This window comes from Phalaenopsis equestris, unplaced genomic scaffold (assembly GCF_001263595.1).
Source record: "Phalaenopsis equestris unplaced genomic scaffold, ASM126359v1 Scaffold000094, whole genome shotgun sequence".
NCBI classification, from domain to species: Eukaryota; Viridiplantae; Streptophyta; class Magnoliopsida; order Asparagales; family Orchidaceae; genus Phalaenopsis; species Phalaenopsis equestris.
The window spans coordinates 4658419-4676343 of NW_018164536.1; the positions used below are offsets into that span (position 1 = coordinate 4658419).

The 17925-nt window shown below is 32.6% G+C and overlaps 1 protein-coding gene across 2 annotated transcripts in view; it reads left to right on the forward strand.

Annotated features, from left to right (window-relative positions):
* Positions 1-4921: 4921 nt before the first annotated feature.
* LOC110020150 (heterogeneous nuclear ribonucleoprotein R) overlaps positions 4922-17925 on the forward strand; it is a 34780-nt gene continuing 21776 nt past the window's right edge. The window contains exons 1-5 of one of the 2 annotated variants that reach the window (XM_020718150.1): positions 4922-5062; positions 5935-6370; positions 6444-6560; positions 6670-6810; positions 6936-7112. In XM_020718150.1, the coding sequence (XP_020573809.1) occupies positions 5957-6370; positions 6444-6560; positions 6670-6810; positions 6936-7112 (849 nt within the window). In that variant the 5' untranslated portion in view covers positions 4922-5062; positions 5935-5956. The other variant, XM_020718151.1, reaches the window with a different exon arrangement.

Consider the following 17925-nt stretch of genomic DNA (forward strand, 5'->3'; position numbering starts at 1 on the left):
AGGTCAAGCAACCATAGTTCGGGAGAAAAGGTAAAAACAACCTCATAAGTATACCAATATTTTTATTGCATCAACCAAGAGAAAGATGTAAAAATAAACATGTTATCACAATGTAAAAATATCATATCGGGCGATTAAAAAGCTATAAAGACTAACACACACCAATATATAGACTACAACAAGTCAGCATATCTTCAAATATTGTCAGCATCATTTCCTTAAGATTTTGGTGCTTCCGCTGATTTTCAGGGAAGACAGGATTTCCAAGATATCAACATCTCAACGACACGGAAAATCTCATTCAAAACACAATAATATCACAGTAAATTTACCCTAGAAAGTGTGACAGCAACGTGGGAAATTCCCTACAAAAAATGCGACTACAATGCAAAAAATTTCATCCATAAAGTGTGATATTAACGTGAAATTAGATCCCATTGATAGCTTGCTAGCAGGCAGGAGACTTCACCTTATTTTTGAAAAAAAAAACGCGATAACAATACGAAGGAATATCTCGTTGATCGCCTGAAAGAAGCCCGATTGACATCTCTTTCTTCAGTGGATCCTGTTGATTGCCTCCTAGCAAGCCTGGGATGCTTTTTTTCTTTGATAAAATACTGTTAATCGTTTGATGCAGGCCAGAGGACTCCACATTATTTATCTTCTTTTTGACCTATTTATATATTTGGGAAAAAAAGAAAAAAATGTTTTGAGGAAATTTAAATTTTTAAACTAAAAATAATTATCCTTTTCTAAAGACAATCAAAGCCAAAAAAAAATTTCTTTCTATTTATCTTCTCAATTGATTCTATTATTATAATCTAAATATATACTAATTTCTTTCCAAAATATTTATAATAAATTATATTATGACAAATCTGAATAATTAAATTTTCCCAAATGTAAGAGTTTACATACATCACACCCTTATCTTCTGTGTTTCCATATCTGACATCCAAATATTCATATTTATCATCTTACCACTCAATTCATTCACAAACAACCACCAATTATAACTGTATAACTCGGTCAAATCACTCTGTTACCATACAAAAGAGTTTCTGAATTAAACCATTACATGCATGTGGTGTTTTTTATCAAGCAATTTTAAGCATATGAATGAAAAAAATGATGCAATATTTACTTACATAACATGTAATTTTTATATATTTATGGGTCTAATACAACAACTTGTATATTTACATATACAACACTAAGATATTTAGTATTACACATATTATATTATTATTATAAATTTTTTTCTTAAGTATGGTAAATATTTTAACGCTCGTATTTATGACACTAAAGTACTGTTAAAATCAGGCCTACATAAAGCAACTTTTTTTTCAAGATTGTCAAGATGCCTAATTTTTTTTTTTTTGCATCTTTTGAACTCCTAAATCATTTTTAAGCATCAACAACTCAAAATTTTCGATTGTTCGATATATATTTTCAACCTATTTGAGAACGACGTCTGAATATATGGGAGCAACAGATTTTTCATCAATAAATTTATTATTTGACGCAAATCTCAAATTGTATGTCACAACTCTCAAGGTGATTAGTACAGATTTCTAGGCAATTCTTTAAGTAACATGTTCAAACTTTGACCGACTCATTGGACCCAACAATAGCAAAGTTGGTCTAATTCGAGTCAAATCAAGCCGCTAGACCATGCTTTGAAGCTTTCAGTGTTTCATTGGGAGGTCAAAACCGATTCCAAATCTAACATGTCGTAGTTAAATTGAGCGTCACGATAAGACGAATACAATAATCACTCAAATTTGACATCATTAAGAAGCTTATATGTCAACAAAACACTGTCTGATTGAGGTAACCTCCCCATATTATCCAATTATAGTGGTTTAGATTCTTTCATTATTTACAATCTGGATTCTATAAAGAAGCTTATAGAATTCGAGTCAAATCAAACCGCTAGACCATGCTTTGAAGCTTTCAGGGTTTCATTGGGAGGTCAAAACCGATTCCAAATCTAACATGTCATCGTTAAATTGAGCGTCACGATAAGACGAAAACAATAATCACTCAAATTTGACATCATTAAGAAGCTTATATGTCCACAAAACACTGTCTGATTGAGGTAACCTCCCCATATTATCCAATTATAGTGGTTTAGATTCTTTCATTATTTACAATCTAGATTCTATAAATAGATCTCTATCTCTTCTTGAGATGTGAACTAGACTTGGAGCCAAAAGAAGACCGAAGTTTGTAGAAGTCGAAGCTCAACATCATTTTGCACCATTCCGACGGATTTCTTCCGCTTCTACAGCTGCTAACTATCGTCGACCATAATTTGGTTGCCACTGCTATCTGCAACAAAGTCCCATGTGAAGTCACAACGTGCATTGTAGAATCTCATCGTAAATTGTAGAGCAGCGACACAAACTAGAGCAATACATCTTCTAAATATCATGTAACAACGTACTCAAAATACAATGTATTGACATCTCCCGAAGATGGTGTAATAATATAACTCACATACGATGCAATGATACATCACAATGACAGTGTAACAATGCATCCAAAAATAATGTAATAACACACCCCGCTGATAGTGTAATAATTAGGGGTGTAAACGAACCAAACACGAACGAATAGATTTTGTGTTCTTGTTCGGTTCGTTTGAAATTTAGTTTGTTTGAAATAAGCTCGTGTTTGAAATTGTTCATGAAGTCACTGTTCGTGTTCGTTTCTTAACGAACGAGGCGAACATGAGCTGTTCGCGAACGACGAGCAAGTTTGACATCCCTAATATTAATATATATAAATAATATATTATATTAATTATATAACTTATATTATATAAATATATAATATCTATATTAGTATATTACTAATATAATATATTAATATATTATTATAATTTAAAAAATTATTATTTTAAAAATATCATAATTTTTTTATATATAATTATTTTAAATTATTTTATGTTTCGAACAATAACGATTCGAACACGAACTAACACATCACTGTTCGTGTTTGGTTCGTTTAACTTACCAAACGAAAAAAATTGTTCACATTCGTCTCGTTTACTTATCAAACGAATCGAACATAAACTCATTAACAAACCGAACAAAAACTGTTCGCGAACAACGAGCTTTTTTAACAACCCTAGTAATAACGCACCCCACATTTGGTTCAACATCACCTCCTAAAAATAATGTAACAACACGCACCCCACATCTGGTTCAACATCACCTCCTAAAAATAATGTAACAACACACCTCAAATACAATGCAGCGACACGTCTTAATGATCGTGCAATAACACACCCCTTTATGCAGTGCAAATGATGCATCCTAAATACGATGTAATAATATATCCTGAATACGGTGCAACGACACACCCCGATGACAGTGTAATAATGCTCTCCACATATAGTGTAACGACACATCCGAAAGATGGTATTACAGTGCACCATGAATATAGTGCAACGACGCATCCTAAAACAGTATAACAGTGCACCCAGAATATGGTGTAATGACATTTCTCGAAGATGGTGCAAAGATGCACCCCGAATATGGTGTGATGACACACCTTGATGACAATATAACAACACACCTCACGTATCGTGCAACACCTTATGAAGACGACACAATAAAGCATCCCAAAGACAATGATTATCTTCAGACTCCTAAGGCACTATCACTGTAGCCCACCACCACGACCTACGTGAACAACTACGACCCACTAGGTTCATATCTCATGCAGCTCTTGAGTCCAATCTTTGCAATATACAGACGTCATTATTTCTCGTCACTACGACCTATGTGGCCGACTATGATCTATGTGCTTCTTAACTCGTGTAGCTTCTGACTCCAGTTTATGCGTCTTACAAATATCATCACAACTTACCTCTATGACTTACATGACTAAATACGACTTACACAGTCCACAACTAGTGCAATTCTTGAATCCAGCCTTTGCAACGTACATTATCACTACTCATAACCATGACTCACAGCTCGCGTAGCTCTCGACTCTGACCATTATGACCTATGAACTTTATACAACTCAGCACTAAAGCCTACATGATCTGCAACTCGTACAACTCCCGACTCCAACCATTGCGATCTATGAACATCATCACAACTTATAACTACAACTTATGAAACTAACAACGAATTATGTTACACATAACTTCTACAACTTTCTATTACGACCCATGTAGCCAACCGATACTATTGAAACAACCATCTATGGCTCACACGACCAACTACCACCATGACTTTCAACTATGACCTATACAATAAGATGACAATGTTGTCATTATCTACAACACTCATGACAGACTACAACCTCCATAACAATCAACCCGATTCTTGCAACATGCTATTACCGAAAACTATATTCATGATAGTTAGACTATGACTATTATTAATGAACTACTATTTTACATTTACAATGCTCAAACTTGTAACTCTATTATCCTCAATTAAGGAGAAGAGCAAATCTATGTATTCAACATCCGTAGTAAATTATTTCAACGGAGCGACACCCCATGATTTTTTCTATTTCCAAAGGTTTTACAATTAAAATTTGTAGCATTTCCTCCAACATCTTTTTTATTATCTAACTATGTGCTCGAGTCTCATATAATGTTAAGACGCTGAATAATTAGCATGTCGTCATAGGGCACACTTCAACATTTGTAATATTTTTTTATTACGAATTTATTGAATATATATACATTCAAATTAAAAAAAAATAATCATAATAATATTTTTGATATTATATTAAATATTTAAGTGTCAGGCATGTAAATATAAAAACTTATATATTACATGCATTGAATGCTGGTGTAGGTTGTTATATTAAGATTATTATCAGCCCTAATCGATCCCCGATTTGGCTCTGGTTTTTATCATCCAATGCTAGAAAACCCGGCACGGGTTTGTGCATCGCCCTTTCGCATCCCAGTCACGTGACAGGCTTATAAGAGGGTCTGTCTTCAACTGCAACTAGTTATTCAGCCGGAGGACCCTGCCGTTCTCTCTCTAACTCTCCTCCTAACCGAGAGCGAGCGGGATCTCGACCTGTAAGATTTATCCTTCTAATTTCTCTACCTTTTTCCTCCATCCATTCTCTTCCGTCCATCTATTTCTTACAACGTTTTCCAGGCCAAAGGATTCTGAGATGGGTAAGTTTGCATCTTGCCGTTGAGTTTGAAGTTAGGGTTTTCCTATTTCCTCGGCTGGGTTTATTTTTCCGATGCTGGCTGTCTCATATCCTCGTGTATTTCTTTGTTTTGGGAGGTTTGTGTGGATTTGATGTGTCCTATGGATGATCCGTGAGCTTGGTCATTGTTTTGCTAGGGTTCGCTTTCCAACCGGCGTGGTAGCTGGGGAAAAATTTGTTTTTGAGCGGACAATCATCTGTAGGATTTGGAGTGTTTATCGCCATCCCGCAGCAATGTGACAACGGTTTATTCTAAAATTGGGTTTTTTTTTGTTTTTTTTTTCGTGATTATTGTGAGAGCAAGACGATCTCAGTTTAAGGAGAAATTGAATTGAATATCGTAAGGGTTAGAGATCAAGATAATGGTACTTAATTTATACGGACTGGATGATAAAGCTGTTGGAGGTTGGTGGATGGCGCAAGTTTGTTGTTAATTGCCACTTAAATCTCACTTCACAAGTACACGAACTTATGGATTTTGTTCATGAAAGCTGAATAATAAAAAAACTTTGAAATACTCTCTTAATGAAGTTGAGGATTTGCTGGCTTTGGACTCCTTAAAATTGTTAGGATCTGATTTTGTTATTTCAGCTAAAGATGTTACTTTAGAATGACATACATTAGAAATTTGTATCTTACTTTCTTAATTCCATTCCTCACACATTAACTTGAATCTAAAGTCTTGCGACACCTCTGAGTTTTGTTGTCAACACCCACGGCCTCATTTTTTAGGTTATCTCGATAAGAAAGAGTCATGGCTGAGCACCATGCTTCGGTGGAGGCAGACGAGCAGATTGACCTTGATGGGGACAATGACATTGAAGATATGATGGATGATGAAGACGCCGGAGAGGAAGATGGATACCGGAGAGTAAGGGATGAGTACAATGAAAATGAGGAACACGATGAGTATCATGAAGAATTTCATGAATCTGAAGGTGAAGGCAACGATAAAGTTTCATCATCTGATGAGCTAAATAATACTTCTAGCCCTTTGAAGGACGAAGATACCACTGCTGGGGGTATTGATGAAGAAGAAAGGCAGAAACATGCTGAACTGCTGGCTCTTCCTCCGCATGGATCAGAAGTTTTTATTGGCGGCCTTCCACGTGATGCAACAGAGGAAGAGCTGAGAGATCTTTGTGAATCCTTTGGTGAAATTTATGAGGTAACAATGATTCTATTTCCTGAGCTACATCTGCTGCTACTCCGGAAATAGTGTAATATTTTTGGTGCTTCAGGTGCGACTAGTAAAAGATAAGGATAAAAAGGAAAACAAAGGCTTTGCTTTCATTGTATTCACAACGAAGGATGCTGCACAGATGGCCGTTGAAGAGATCCAGGACAAAGAGTTTAAGGTAGTGTTCTATTTCGCTGGCCCTGTTCTCTCATAGCTCTAAAAGTATTTTTTTTTTACTTATTTTTATATTTTACTTTTGTGTGGTTTCTTTGACTCTACCTTTTCAGGGGAAAACATTGAGATGTTCTTTATCACAAGTTAAACACAGATTGTTTATTGGAAATGTCCCAAAGAATTTGGCAGAGGAAGAATTGAGGAGAATACTTGAGGAGAATGGTCCTGGAGTTGAAAACATTGAATGTTTTAAGGTAACCTTTTAATCTTTTAAGATTTCAGTAACCTTTTCCTTTTTTAAGATTTCAGCAATCTTTTCCTCTTTTAAGATTTCAACCAGTGAGAATCTTGCCCAAATTCTTTTGAAACTCTATTGCAGGACCCACAAAACCCAAGCCGTAATCGCGGTTTTGTATTTGTTGAGTACTACAACAATGCATGCGCTGATTATGCACGGCAGAAAATGTCAAGGTCAAGTTTTAAGATTGATGGAAGCTCCCCCACTGTTAGTTGGGCAGACCCTAAAAATTCAGCTGATGCTTCAGCTGCTGCTCAGGTAAAGTTATTATGCAAGACAGTGGTTAATGTTTCATGTATAAGGAAAATGCATAGATAGAGATAGAAACATTGCAATTTACAGAACTAGAGCCCCTTTCATCCATGTTTCACATCTAACTTAAATATAAAAAAATACTATAAAATCCCAACCTATATTTTCATTTTTATCAAATCCATATTTGTTTGATTGTGGCATGCATAAATGCATCAATTTGGCAGTTAAAAAAATCACCTGGATGCTAGTTTTGTAAATAAAAATTTTTCGAGTGCTATGTATGTAACTATCGCCAAATATTAAGATATAACTGTAAAGCTTTTTACCTATAATGTTTTTTGGAGGGGTCTTGGAAACTCAAGTTAGCTATATTGCATGCATCCGTACTAATTATGCATTGATTAAAATATTAAGCTATTATGTGCTTAGAAGGGAATGACGTTTAGGTTGGGGCCTGGATTTGTAGTGTGAAATTGCAAAATTTTCATTTGCAATCATGTTTTAGTTCATTTATAATTGAAGATAAGAATCAGTTCAGAACCCAATTTGAAGAGGAATGGATTCCACAAGGAAAATAAATTATTATTTTAATTTTTTATGTTTGTTTCATGGATTAATTCTATCACGTTTTAAAGTCTCAAATATGCTTTATATTGGGTGACTGGTGCTTATTGAAGTGCTAATGAACCATGTTTTCTTAACCCTGTTCGATTGAAGTTTAAGGGGAGTCTTTAAATGTAGAATTTATAAAAAAAGGTTGAAAGACATGAAACTTGTAAAAGGACTGAGTGATGTTTTCAAAATTGTTGTTTTATGTATATTTTTAAGGTATTACGTAGTTTGATGCGTAGTAGTCGTACTATTTCCTATAAACCGCTTGGAATGCCTTGTAGAATTACTTTGAGATGGGATTTTTGAAGGACCTATACAAAATAGATATGATAAATTCCATTTAATATAAAAAAACTATTAAAAAGAAGGTTTGATTCCAGCTTTTATTAGAATGAGCATCTTTCTCCCTGTATATGTGTGTAATTTCTCCCTCTCCTGTTTTGTGTCAACCCTTTTATATGGTCTTTAAATAAAGATTGTACTACGTACAATGAGCATCAACATTAATATTTGTTACTATGGTGTATTGGAGCTCACTTAAAAGTGTTGCTTTACCTTGTAGCATCTACTTTAGTTATAGACTATACTCTAAACATTACAGAAACCCAAGTATGTAATTCCAGGCCATTTAAGGGGCGCTACATTAAAAAAATAAGAATATCTTCTAACATATTTGGAACCATTCGTTTGAAGAAATTTGAGATGTCCATCAAACGATGAAGTAATCTTAAAATTTATTAAAATATTGCATGTCACCGATTTTAATATCTAAGGGGTTGTTTTGATATTACATTGAAGGTCATGGGTTTTATAATAATACATTGTTTAAATATTTAGTGTAGGTATAAGGAAGTTAACAACCATTCAAAAAGGTTATTAGCTGAAGTAAAAGCTACAATTTTAATTGTTTATATAACAAGCTAAGTGCTTTTGAAGAAAAAATGAGCTATAAGAGATTGCTTGCTACAGATTAAAGGTTTATAATTTTGCTCAATAGTGATGATAATGTGTTTTTTTTAATATGAAGAGATCAAAGAATTATATGAATATTTTTCTTGGAAATTATTAAATGAGAGCTTTAATGAAAATATCTTTTTGCAAGTGAATAATGAGCTGTGTTATGTATTATTTTAAAGATATGAAGTTGATTTAGTGTTTGTGAACATGTAGAAAGGTAAAATTTTATTTCTCTATTCAATGTTTATTTTGATATTTGTTATCATGTTTGATATTGAAGTTCAAAAATTATATTTATTTCCATCGAATTTTGAAGAATAAGTGATTCAAATATGATCCTAAGCTCAAGAGTCGGTTCTTGGGACTCATGAGAGAGGATAGTTTTGAAGTACTAACTTGATTTCCTCAAGCACCTTTGCTTGTTTCTAAAGATATCAACCAACCTCGGTACTCACCCACCCTTGAGATCAATTCCGACATCTAAGAATATGGAGGTGGATGGTGCCGCCGAACCTGTGTTGGAGGCAGTTCGAGTGTTAGGAAAGGCCTGAGATGGAATTGATGATCTTTTTGGTGTGGTATCAATGGCATGTTGGGTTGTCGAATAAGACTTTGAGGAGAAACTTATAGAAGAAAAAAAGAGCAGGTAGAACTTGATTGTTTTACTCGTCGCCTCAATGGGGGATTTAAATAAACTCAATATATTTTAAATAAGAAAATAGATGATAAAATGTCTGAGAATCATCATCATCATTAGTCCAACCTATTTGAGTACTCATTTTTTAATTCTTTGCATTGAGCATTATTTGATGTATTAAATGCACCTTTTAAAAAAAATTTCGAACAACTTCTTGCCATATATCCTTATGTCCGTTCTTTTTCCCTTCTAATATTTTGACAATAGGTTTGTCAATTTATCTAATAGGCACATTTTCTATTTTTTGTTGTTTATGTTCAACGCACTTTAGTTTGTTGCAGTTACCTTATTTATTTATTTTTTTAATATATACCACTTTTTCTTTTCTGTAATACAATAATTTTATAATATATCTTTTCTTTTTTTGCCACATATCCTTAATATTATATTTAATGTCACATTCAAATATCAATGATTTTTTAGCAGTTCAACATTTAAATCTTTGTAACAATTTCAATTTAATTATTGTCTTATAAAATTTATCTTTTTGAGTTTTTGGTATCTTATGGTATCCTCATATCACACAAAACTTCCAACTCATCTATTTTAATCATCTGATCTTAACCTTGAAAGTTATATTTTAGTCCATATCTCCATTCTTGTGCATGATAAATTCAAGTTTTTTAAACCCAACTCTCAGACATCAGGATATCTTCTAATAATATTGACTGATGATTGTTAACTTCCTTTTCGTTAAAATTATATCATGCACTTAGTCTATCGATGACTGTTTAAGAGGCTTCTTTCTTTCAAAAATTTTCTAATTTTAATTTTTCACTTATTTATGTCAACAAAATTGTAATTCACACAACTTTCTTTTGAATATATATTTTTATGCTTCTTTTCATAATCAATATAAAAGAAAAAAACTGTCTACTATTTTCTTAAACCTACAAATTGATAACTCCCAGGTTATCCAACGATAATAGTCAATTGGTGTAAATAGTCAAACAGTGTGCACCATTGCTCATAGCGCAGTCCGGTGCATCTCATGCATTTGCTTGGTAAGGCAGGGGGGTAAATTTGTGAGTGTACGTGCGTCATGTGTGGGCTATAGCCTATAGGCCTTGTAGCTCATGCTATTATAATTTTGGAAGATTTACATACATGCCACTCAATTCCTTTGTATTTACATGTCTGACACCTGAACTTCAAATTCCTTAATGTATGCCACTTCACATATGCATAAAAAAGGTGTATTTTAATTTTTTTAGTTTAAATTGTTGCATTTTTTTGATATGAATGGTTTGGGCGGTATACATGTAAACAGTATTTTTTGGTATTAGATATGTAAATACTTAGGAATTGGTTGGGATGTGCTATAATTTTGTTGAATTAGAGGTTTAAATTTAATGTTATAATTTTTTTAGTTTTTCTATTTTTAATGTGTGATTTATTAGGGCTGCGTAACTACACTGCCTACACATTTGCTCATTTCTTTAATACACAAATGACGAGGCTCTTAGTCTTTGATAGTTCATGTGGTCCTTAGTCTTGCCTTCGACATACACACATGCAACTTATGCCTTTAACATACAAATTGCTTTCAGTTTTACCACTTACCTTCAACACATACTGATGCGAGACCTCTCATTGAGGACTATAAATCTTAACTTTGACATGTGCAACTCCTTTTAATTTTGACACACGAACAACACCACTCTCGCTTTCAATGCACAAAGTTTTTTAAGGTTTCAACGAAGGAGAAGAAGGGCTTGGTCTTGACGCCCTTGTACAAAGGCTTTAACTATTGGCTTGCATGCCCTAGGCACAATTTCTTTGCACTATTTATAGTTGTATTTTGTTTGCTGTTTTATAAGTTAGAAAAAAAAATAAAAAAAACCATGCAAAAAAAAGTATGTCTTGCAGTTAGTTTAAAAATGCATGCTTTAGAATTTGAGTTAATTTCTTGGAAGATGCAAGCCTACATTTTTCTCTACAAATTTTCTTGTAATAATAATATATTATGCATAATTATCCAATTTTTCATGTACAATGAGCTTTTTTTTGCGCTTGTATTATTTATATTATTAGTTATCTATTATAGATATAAAAAAATATAAAAAATAGTTCAAAAGGAAAGATTCAACATGAAAATATGTAATCTTTGTAAATGCTGGTTTTGTTGACGAAAGAAACTACACAGTATTTGTGATTAATCTAAAGAAAAAGAGAATGAATCTTCATTTAAGATTAACCCTCTTTCAATTGAGCATACTATGTGGAATAAAAGTATGTGTTAAAGATAATGATGATGGTTATGAAGAAAGAGATGAGGCTATTTTGACTTATGATGATTATTCTCAAGGTGATTAGTTTGTTGTTTTAAAGAAAATATTCGATCTGCAAAAAAAAGTAGTGCTTTGAATTTTAAGTAGTTGTGTACTTGCGCCTAGGCATCAATTTTATTGTTTATTTATTTTAGTATCATGAATAATTTATTTTAAAATCTAATATGTCATATTGAGCTGCATTTTAATTCATATCATGTTCAAAATGACCAGTTTTATTTTTAAAATAGCGTGTATTCAGTCATGCTTTATGCTGTATAGCTTCATAGTTAACTTGAACTGTGATGTGCTATTTGTCATTGGCAAGTATGGACTAGTCAATGCTCTATCATAAATATTCTTAATAGCTTCGTTATATATTTAATAGATAAATTTATGCATACTTTCTTAAGTAATATGAAGATCATTTCTTTGTTTTATTACGAACGACGCTATATCCACGTGGTAAAGGGCTCTAGGCTTCATAGTTTGACCCGCATATGATTCACCATCTTAAAGAAGAAAAATCATTTCTTTGCTCTCTCTAGATTTTTTCATTAATTGTCTTGACATAAATCACTTTCATTGTAGATATTTCAGACATGAAACTAAATTAGTTCTAAAAAAATCAATATAATGTTTTCAATCGATATCCCAGTCAGCACTTTTGGGTTTGATTGTGTATTTGTATGGCCATACCTTTTGGCTTTTCTTTTTATAAGAGAATCCAACCGTTATAATAATAAATTATGATAAACAGATACAAGACTTGAATTCATAATCATTTTAAATATAACTTTTATTTGGGTTTACAAAATAGTTTATTTAATACAGGCTGAACTTATATTACTGTGTATCATAGGTTTGAGTCTTGCATTTAGACTTATGTTTAGTTTCACTCACCATTTTGATCTATTTTGTTTTAGGTCGGCATGCATATTTTGCTTTAACTTAATGTTTGGACTCCAATGATTTAATATTTGCATTTATTTAAGTTTTTATTGTTTATTTGCATGTAAGCATGTTTATGTCTTCTGTTCTACATTGATCCTAAGATATATAATTTTTAGGGACTGGAGGACAAATAATGTGATGACAACCTTTAGAAATATGATACAATACATGCATTTCCTTATACATTATTTATATAAAATGTGTAATTAGAGCTCTTGATATCATTATATTTTATTAAAGAGCATAAACAATGAAATTTAATTAGGGGTGTAAGCGAGCCAAACACGAGCTGAGCCTTGTTTATATTTCAAGCTCAAAAAGTGTGTTCGTGTTCGACTTATTTGCTTAGCGAGCCGAACACGGGCAGAGTTGTTCACGAACAAAAGAGTTGTTTTGACAACCCTAATCACGTAAGAGTTGGGACATGAGTCGTTTTGACAACCCTAATCACGTAAGAGTTGGGACAAGATTTAAAAATTATTGTTTATATTTTAAAACATTATTTGAATATAATTTAATAAATTTTATGCTATTCTGTTAATTAATACTTTTAATTGATTATAACTATTTGTTGCCTTGTTGTTAGTTAATTTTTTTAAAAATACTACTTAAAATATATATATTTTGAGCAAAAACAGGCCGAACATGAGCAAATCTTTGTTTGCGTTCGACTCGTTAACTTAGCGAACGAGCTGCACATGAGTTTCCGAACACGAGTTGTTAGCTAATAATGAGCCATTTTGACAGCCCTAAATATAATATCATATATATTTTTTTAAAAGCGTAAGGATCACCAAAAGAAAATTAGCTATAATTTAACTACAATTGCATCTTATTATATTTATTAGGTGTATTTGAATATGAACACCACACTACCATTAGCATTAATGATTATATATTGTTTTCAATTTTTTTTAAAAAGATATAATCTTTAAACTAATCGCAGAAAATTTGAAGGTATTGATGTTTCACCAATTTAATCTAACGCACTCAACATTGCGATTATCATTGCTATATACACCAATATCCTCTTCAATAACCATCAGAAAAAATAAAACATAGTTTGTAGATTCGGCTCATCAATGGTGAGAGATTTGCTACTTCAAACATTTCAATACCATTCATTGCATTGTTCAAGTCCCCACAAATGTCTAATAATTTTCTAAGTTCTTTCTAGATGGAAGGCAAAGAATGGTGTGCAGAGGTGAGATGTTTCTCTCGGGAAAATTTGTTGTAAAAAGTATGTACTTCAATGTCATTTACATAAAATGCGGTGAATGGTTGTGTTAACTATCTGGAAGCCAAGCTTTATGATTGTGAGACAATGATAAGTTTTCCACAGTCTCTCGGTCTACCAAGCCCACATTAGTTATGTGTAATGTTTTGCAGAACAACCACCGCCTGCAAAGAAATTAGCACACTTCAAATGCAGTACTTGGACAATGGCTCTTCATTTGATATTTTCATTTGAATTTTCTTCTCATTTGATATTTGCATAGATTCATGTGGACCAACACAATTTGGAGCAGTTAGCCAAGAATGATTATAAAACCTATCCAAAAATTCATCTAATAATTAAATTCTTTAACTATTGATAGTTGATAAACAAAGATTAACTCTAATCAATGAAGATCATGATGCTTTTATTCCAGCATTTCGAAGTTTTGTTGTACACCATGTTACATAATGTTGACTTTTCGTTATTCTCTTTTCTGTGTCAATTTTACAATCCCATATGGCATACACAAGGTGTAGAAAAGGCTTATTTGTATCATTTAATATTACCATTCAATATGTAGGCTCTATAAAGAAAATACTATCTATTTGCCTCATGAAAAATTATCTTGTGTCTTCTTTGCAACTTGGGATCTTATTCATTGTCTTTTCGATGCATGTTTCTCTTGTCACTATGTTTTGTAGGCCTTTATGTTTTTAAATATTCTAAGCATGATAAGTATTGATGCAAATCGAGTCTATCCTACAACTAGCATCTTAGCTTCCGAAATTAGTTGAACACCAAAAGCCTTGTTATGATGAAGTTCTTTGTGATGACTGCAACCTATAAAATGTTAGTTATCTAACCCTATTCTTTATAAAATATTCATTATCCTCACCTTCTTTCAAATTTCAGTGTGTGAGCAATACAATGAGTAAAAGAAAAGGGTAATGGGCCTTAATTAGTGTTCTTGCAGCCTTACATAATGGTGCTTTGTTGCTGATTACTTAACCACTTAATTTGAATCGACCATCATGATCACCTCTTGGATATGATTTGAAATGTAAATTTTATTTTTTATGCGCAACATCACATTTGATGGCCTTTAAACATAAACCAAGATTCTATGGTACCCATAAAGTTTAAAAAGAGGCTATGTTGTTCTTAAAAGCTTATAATTTGAGGGGATATATCTTGTGACAATGCTATTGGCTACATTAGAAAAAGCACTATGGGCCTATTTGCTTGCAAGTATTGCAGTTGTAAACTAAAATGATTACATGATTTTAGTTTTTAAGTTCTTTGGTAATTTGACTCCATAGAAAGCTCTATTTGGTGCTTTTCAAATTTGCCAAATCTAGCAAATAAAAGCTTATTGCAAAGGAATTTTCGCAAGCCTCCTATCAGTTTTCATGCTTTGTCTTTTTTGTGATGCTTTCGGTTGACCACCTCACTCGTTTTTATCTTATCCCAAGATGTCGCCTCTTGCAACAATGTTGTATTGATTTGAGATGTTTCTTATTGCGACGGTTCTTCCTAACCACCTCTCTTGTGTTGACACTATATTATGTGACATTGGCTGTATCACTTAAATTTTTTCCATTTTCTTGCTTACTTTCTTGGGGAGTTTAGCATTAGGGTTTATAATTCATAGGCATTTTTACTGGTCTTTTTAGTCAACCATACAAATAGAAAAACAGCTTCCCTGTATTAACTCTATTGCCAACCAAACAACCTTTGGAAGTAAGAAATCACAGCATTACTTTACATTGTATTATCAAAAATAAACTTCAATTAAACAATCCTTGAAATAATGTAGATTTTCCACTTGATGAAATTGAAAGGCAGTTGTGTAGAACATATGAACTATCTAATGCACTCTCATGAAACAATGCTAAATAATCCTAAAATTTTCATTCCTTCCATTCAAAAATCATAGAACATATGACCACCTCACCCGATTTGTTTTCACTTTAAATCAACTTGGCCATTTATAAATATTTTATTTTTATCAACTTTAATTTATGCTTGATGTTGGTGAACTTTGCTCTCACTACTATTTATGATCCTTATGAAAACAATATTAGATTGATATTTGATTTCTTTGTGTGGACTTCAATGATGCACTGAAGAGAGATATACCAACAACTTTATGCCTTTTTTTGATTTTCTTTTATTGATCTCATCAACCACTTAAAGCTTATTTTTCAAATAGGCTGTTGGATGAGGTTTTTGTTTAATCAGACTCGGGCTTTCTTTGCTGATGTTTTTAAATGTTTCTTGCATTGCATGTTTTTGAGGCGTGGTTTGTTCTCAAATATTTTGAATTCAGAGGTATTCTAAATACATGGTTGTTATGGAATGTAATAGATCTGATGGTTGTATATTAGGAAGCTTGATTGTAGGAAATGTAACACATAAAGAACCTAATTAGAGAAGATCTAATTACATGATTTTTCTTTTATTAGAGATATTCTTAATCTTGATAGATTAAAGTGTATATAAGTGTGTAACATATATTTTCAATTGGTGAATAAGTGAGAAAATGAGTCTTCCTTCACATGGTATCATAGATACACATGAATTTGTTTGCTCCGTTTGACTTTGGCTGCTTAGCCTTTATTTTGCAATGGGATTACTACATCTTTCGTCGTTCGACTTCTTCTACATTACCTTTCTTCATCCGCTTTATCTACATCGATAGGTGATGTCTATTTCATTATGCTTCTTCTTCATTCTGATCAGTTTTGTCTACTTAAGTCTGCTTCGTCTTCATCCTAATCGATGTCATCTATTTCGTTCAACTTTGTGTACTTAGGTCAACTTTGTTGGCTGATTCGTTCGGCTTTGTTGGCTTCACTGCATTGGTTGACGTCATCAGTTATATGTTCGTCTGATTTGCCGACTTTGCTAACGTGATTTGTGTTTGTTTGTCTTTGATCACATTGAACTATTCATCGATTTATTTCCCTTATGTTTTGATATTATTCGTCTCATCTTTTAGTACTGATTCAGTATCCTTGATTTTTTCATCATAATCTTAGCTGGGGATCAAAAATATGTTGTGATAATTTAAATGACGTCAATTATTTTTATTGTAATAAAATTTTGATACTTTGCTTAACAAGTATTTCTCAAAAGAGTCTCCTCATTGATATTTCTCAAAAGAGTCTCCTCATTGATAATCCGTAAGCTAAGACTAATGTAAATTATTCTGAGTGGATGAGAGTTGATACCCGTTGTTGATATAAATACTAAACTCTGTCGAACTTGATCAATATGATCATATTATTCATTGTGACTATGTTAAAGATGCAATAGAAGAATTGACATTTGTGTTTTGTGGGAGAAAATATTTCTTGAATCTCTGATGTATGCAAGGAGTTAAATCGAGCTGAACAAAATGATCAATAACTTAACCTTTATTACATTCACTTTAAACATGTTTATGAAGAATTGAATGAACTATTGCCCTTTAATATCGATTTCTGGATTCATCAGACTCGAATAGAACAAATAACTATTATGAGTTTTCTAGCTGGCTTCAACTCTTAGTATGAATGTTTCAAATCACAGGGTCTTATTTGACCCCAGAGTTGCTATTTTGAGGGAAGCTTATATTAGTGTGCTGCATACTATTCTGAGTTCTCAGACTTTATCTGTACAAAAACCTAGTGTTCTTGCTAGCTGGAAAAATAGAAACATCAGTAAACCTTGTCTCCGGGCAATTATGAAACGGAAAGTACAAATTTTGGAAATCAAGGCTCTGGGGTTGTTTGTTACTACTATCATGAACTTGGTTATATGAAGATAACACGTCATATGTTGCTAAAAAAGAATCAGAAGGGTTCTACTGCATTATTGTCACCGCTAATGAGGCCTCTTAAAGTTGGACTCTCCATTCCAGCAGATGAATATACCAAATTCATCCAATTTCAAGAAGCATTCAAACAATCTCCCACGATAACTGTCCTTGTTGAGTCAGGTAATAATGATGCTCTTCTTTTTCTGTCTTCCATGCAACGAGTCATTAATTTTTGTGCTACAGATCACATGACAAGTAATCCAAAATTCTTCCGCATTTCATAAATATCTTTCTTTCTTAACCTT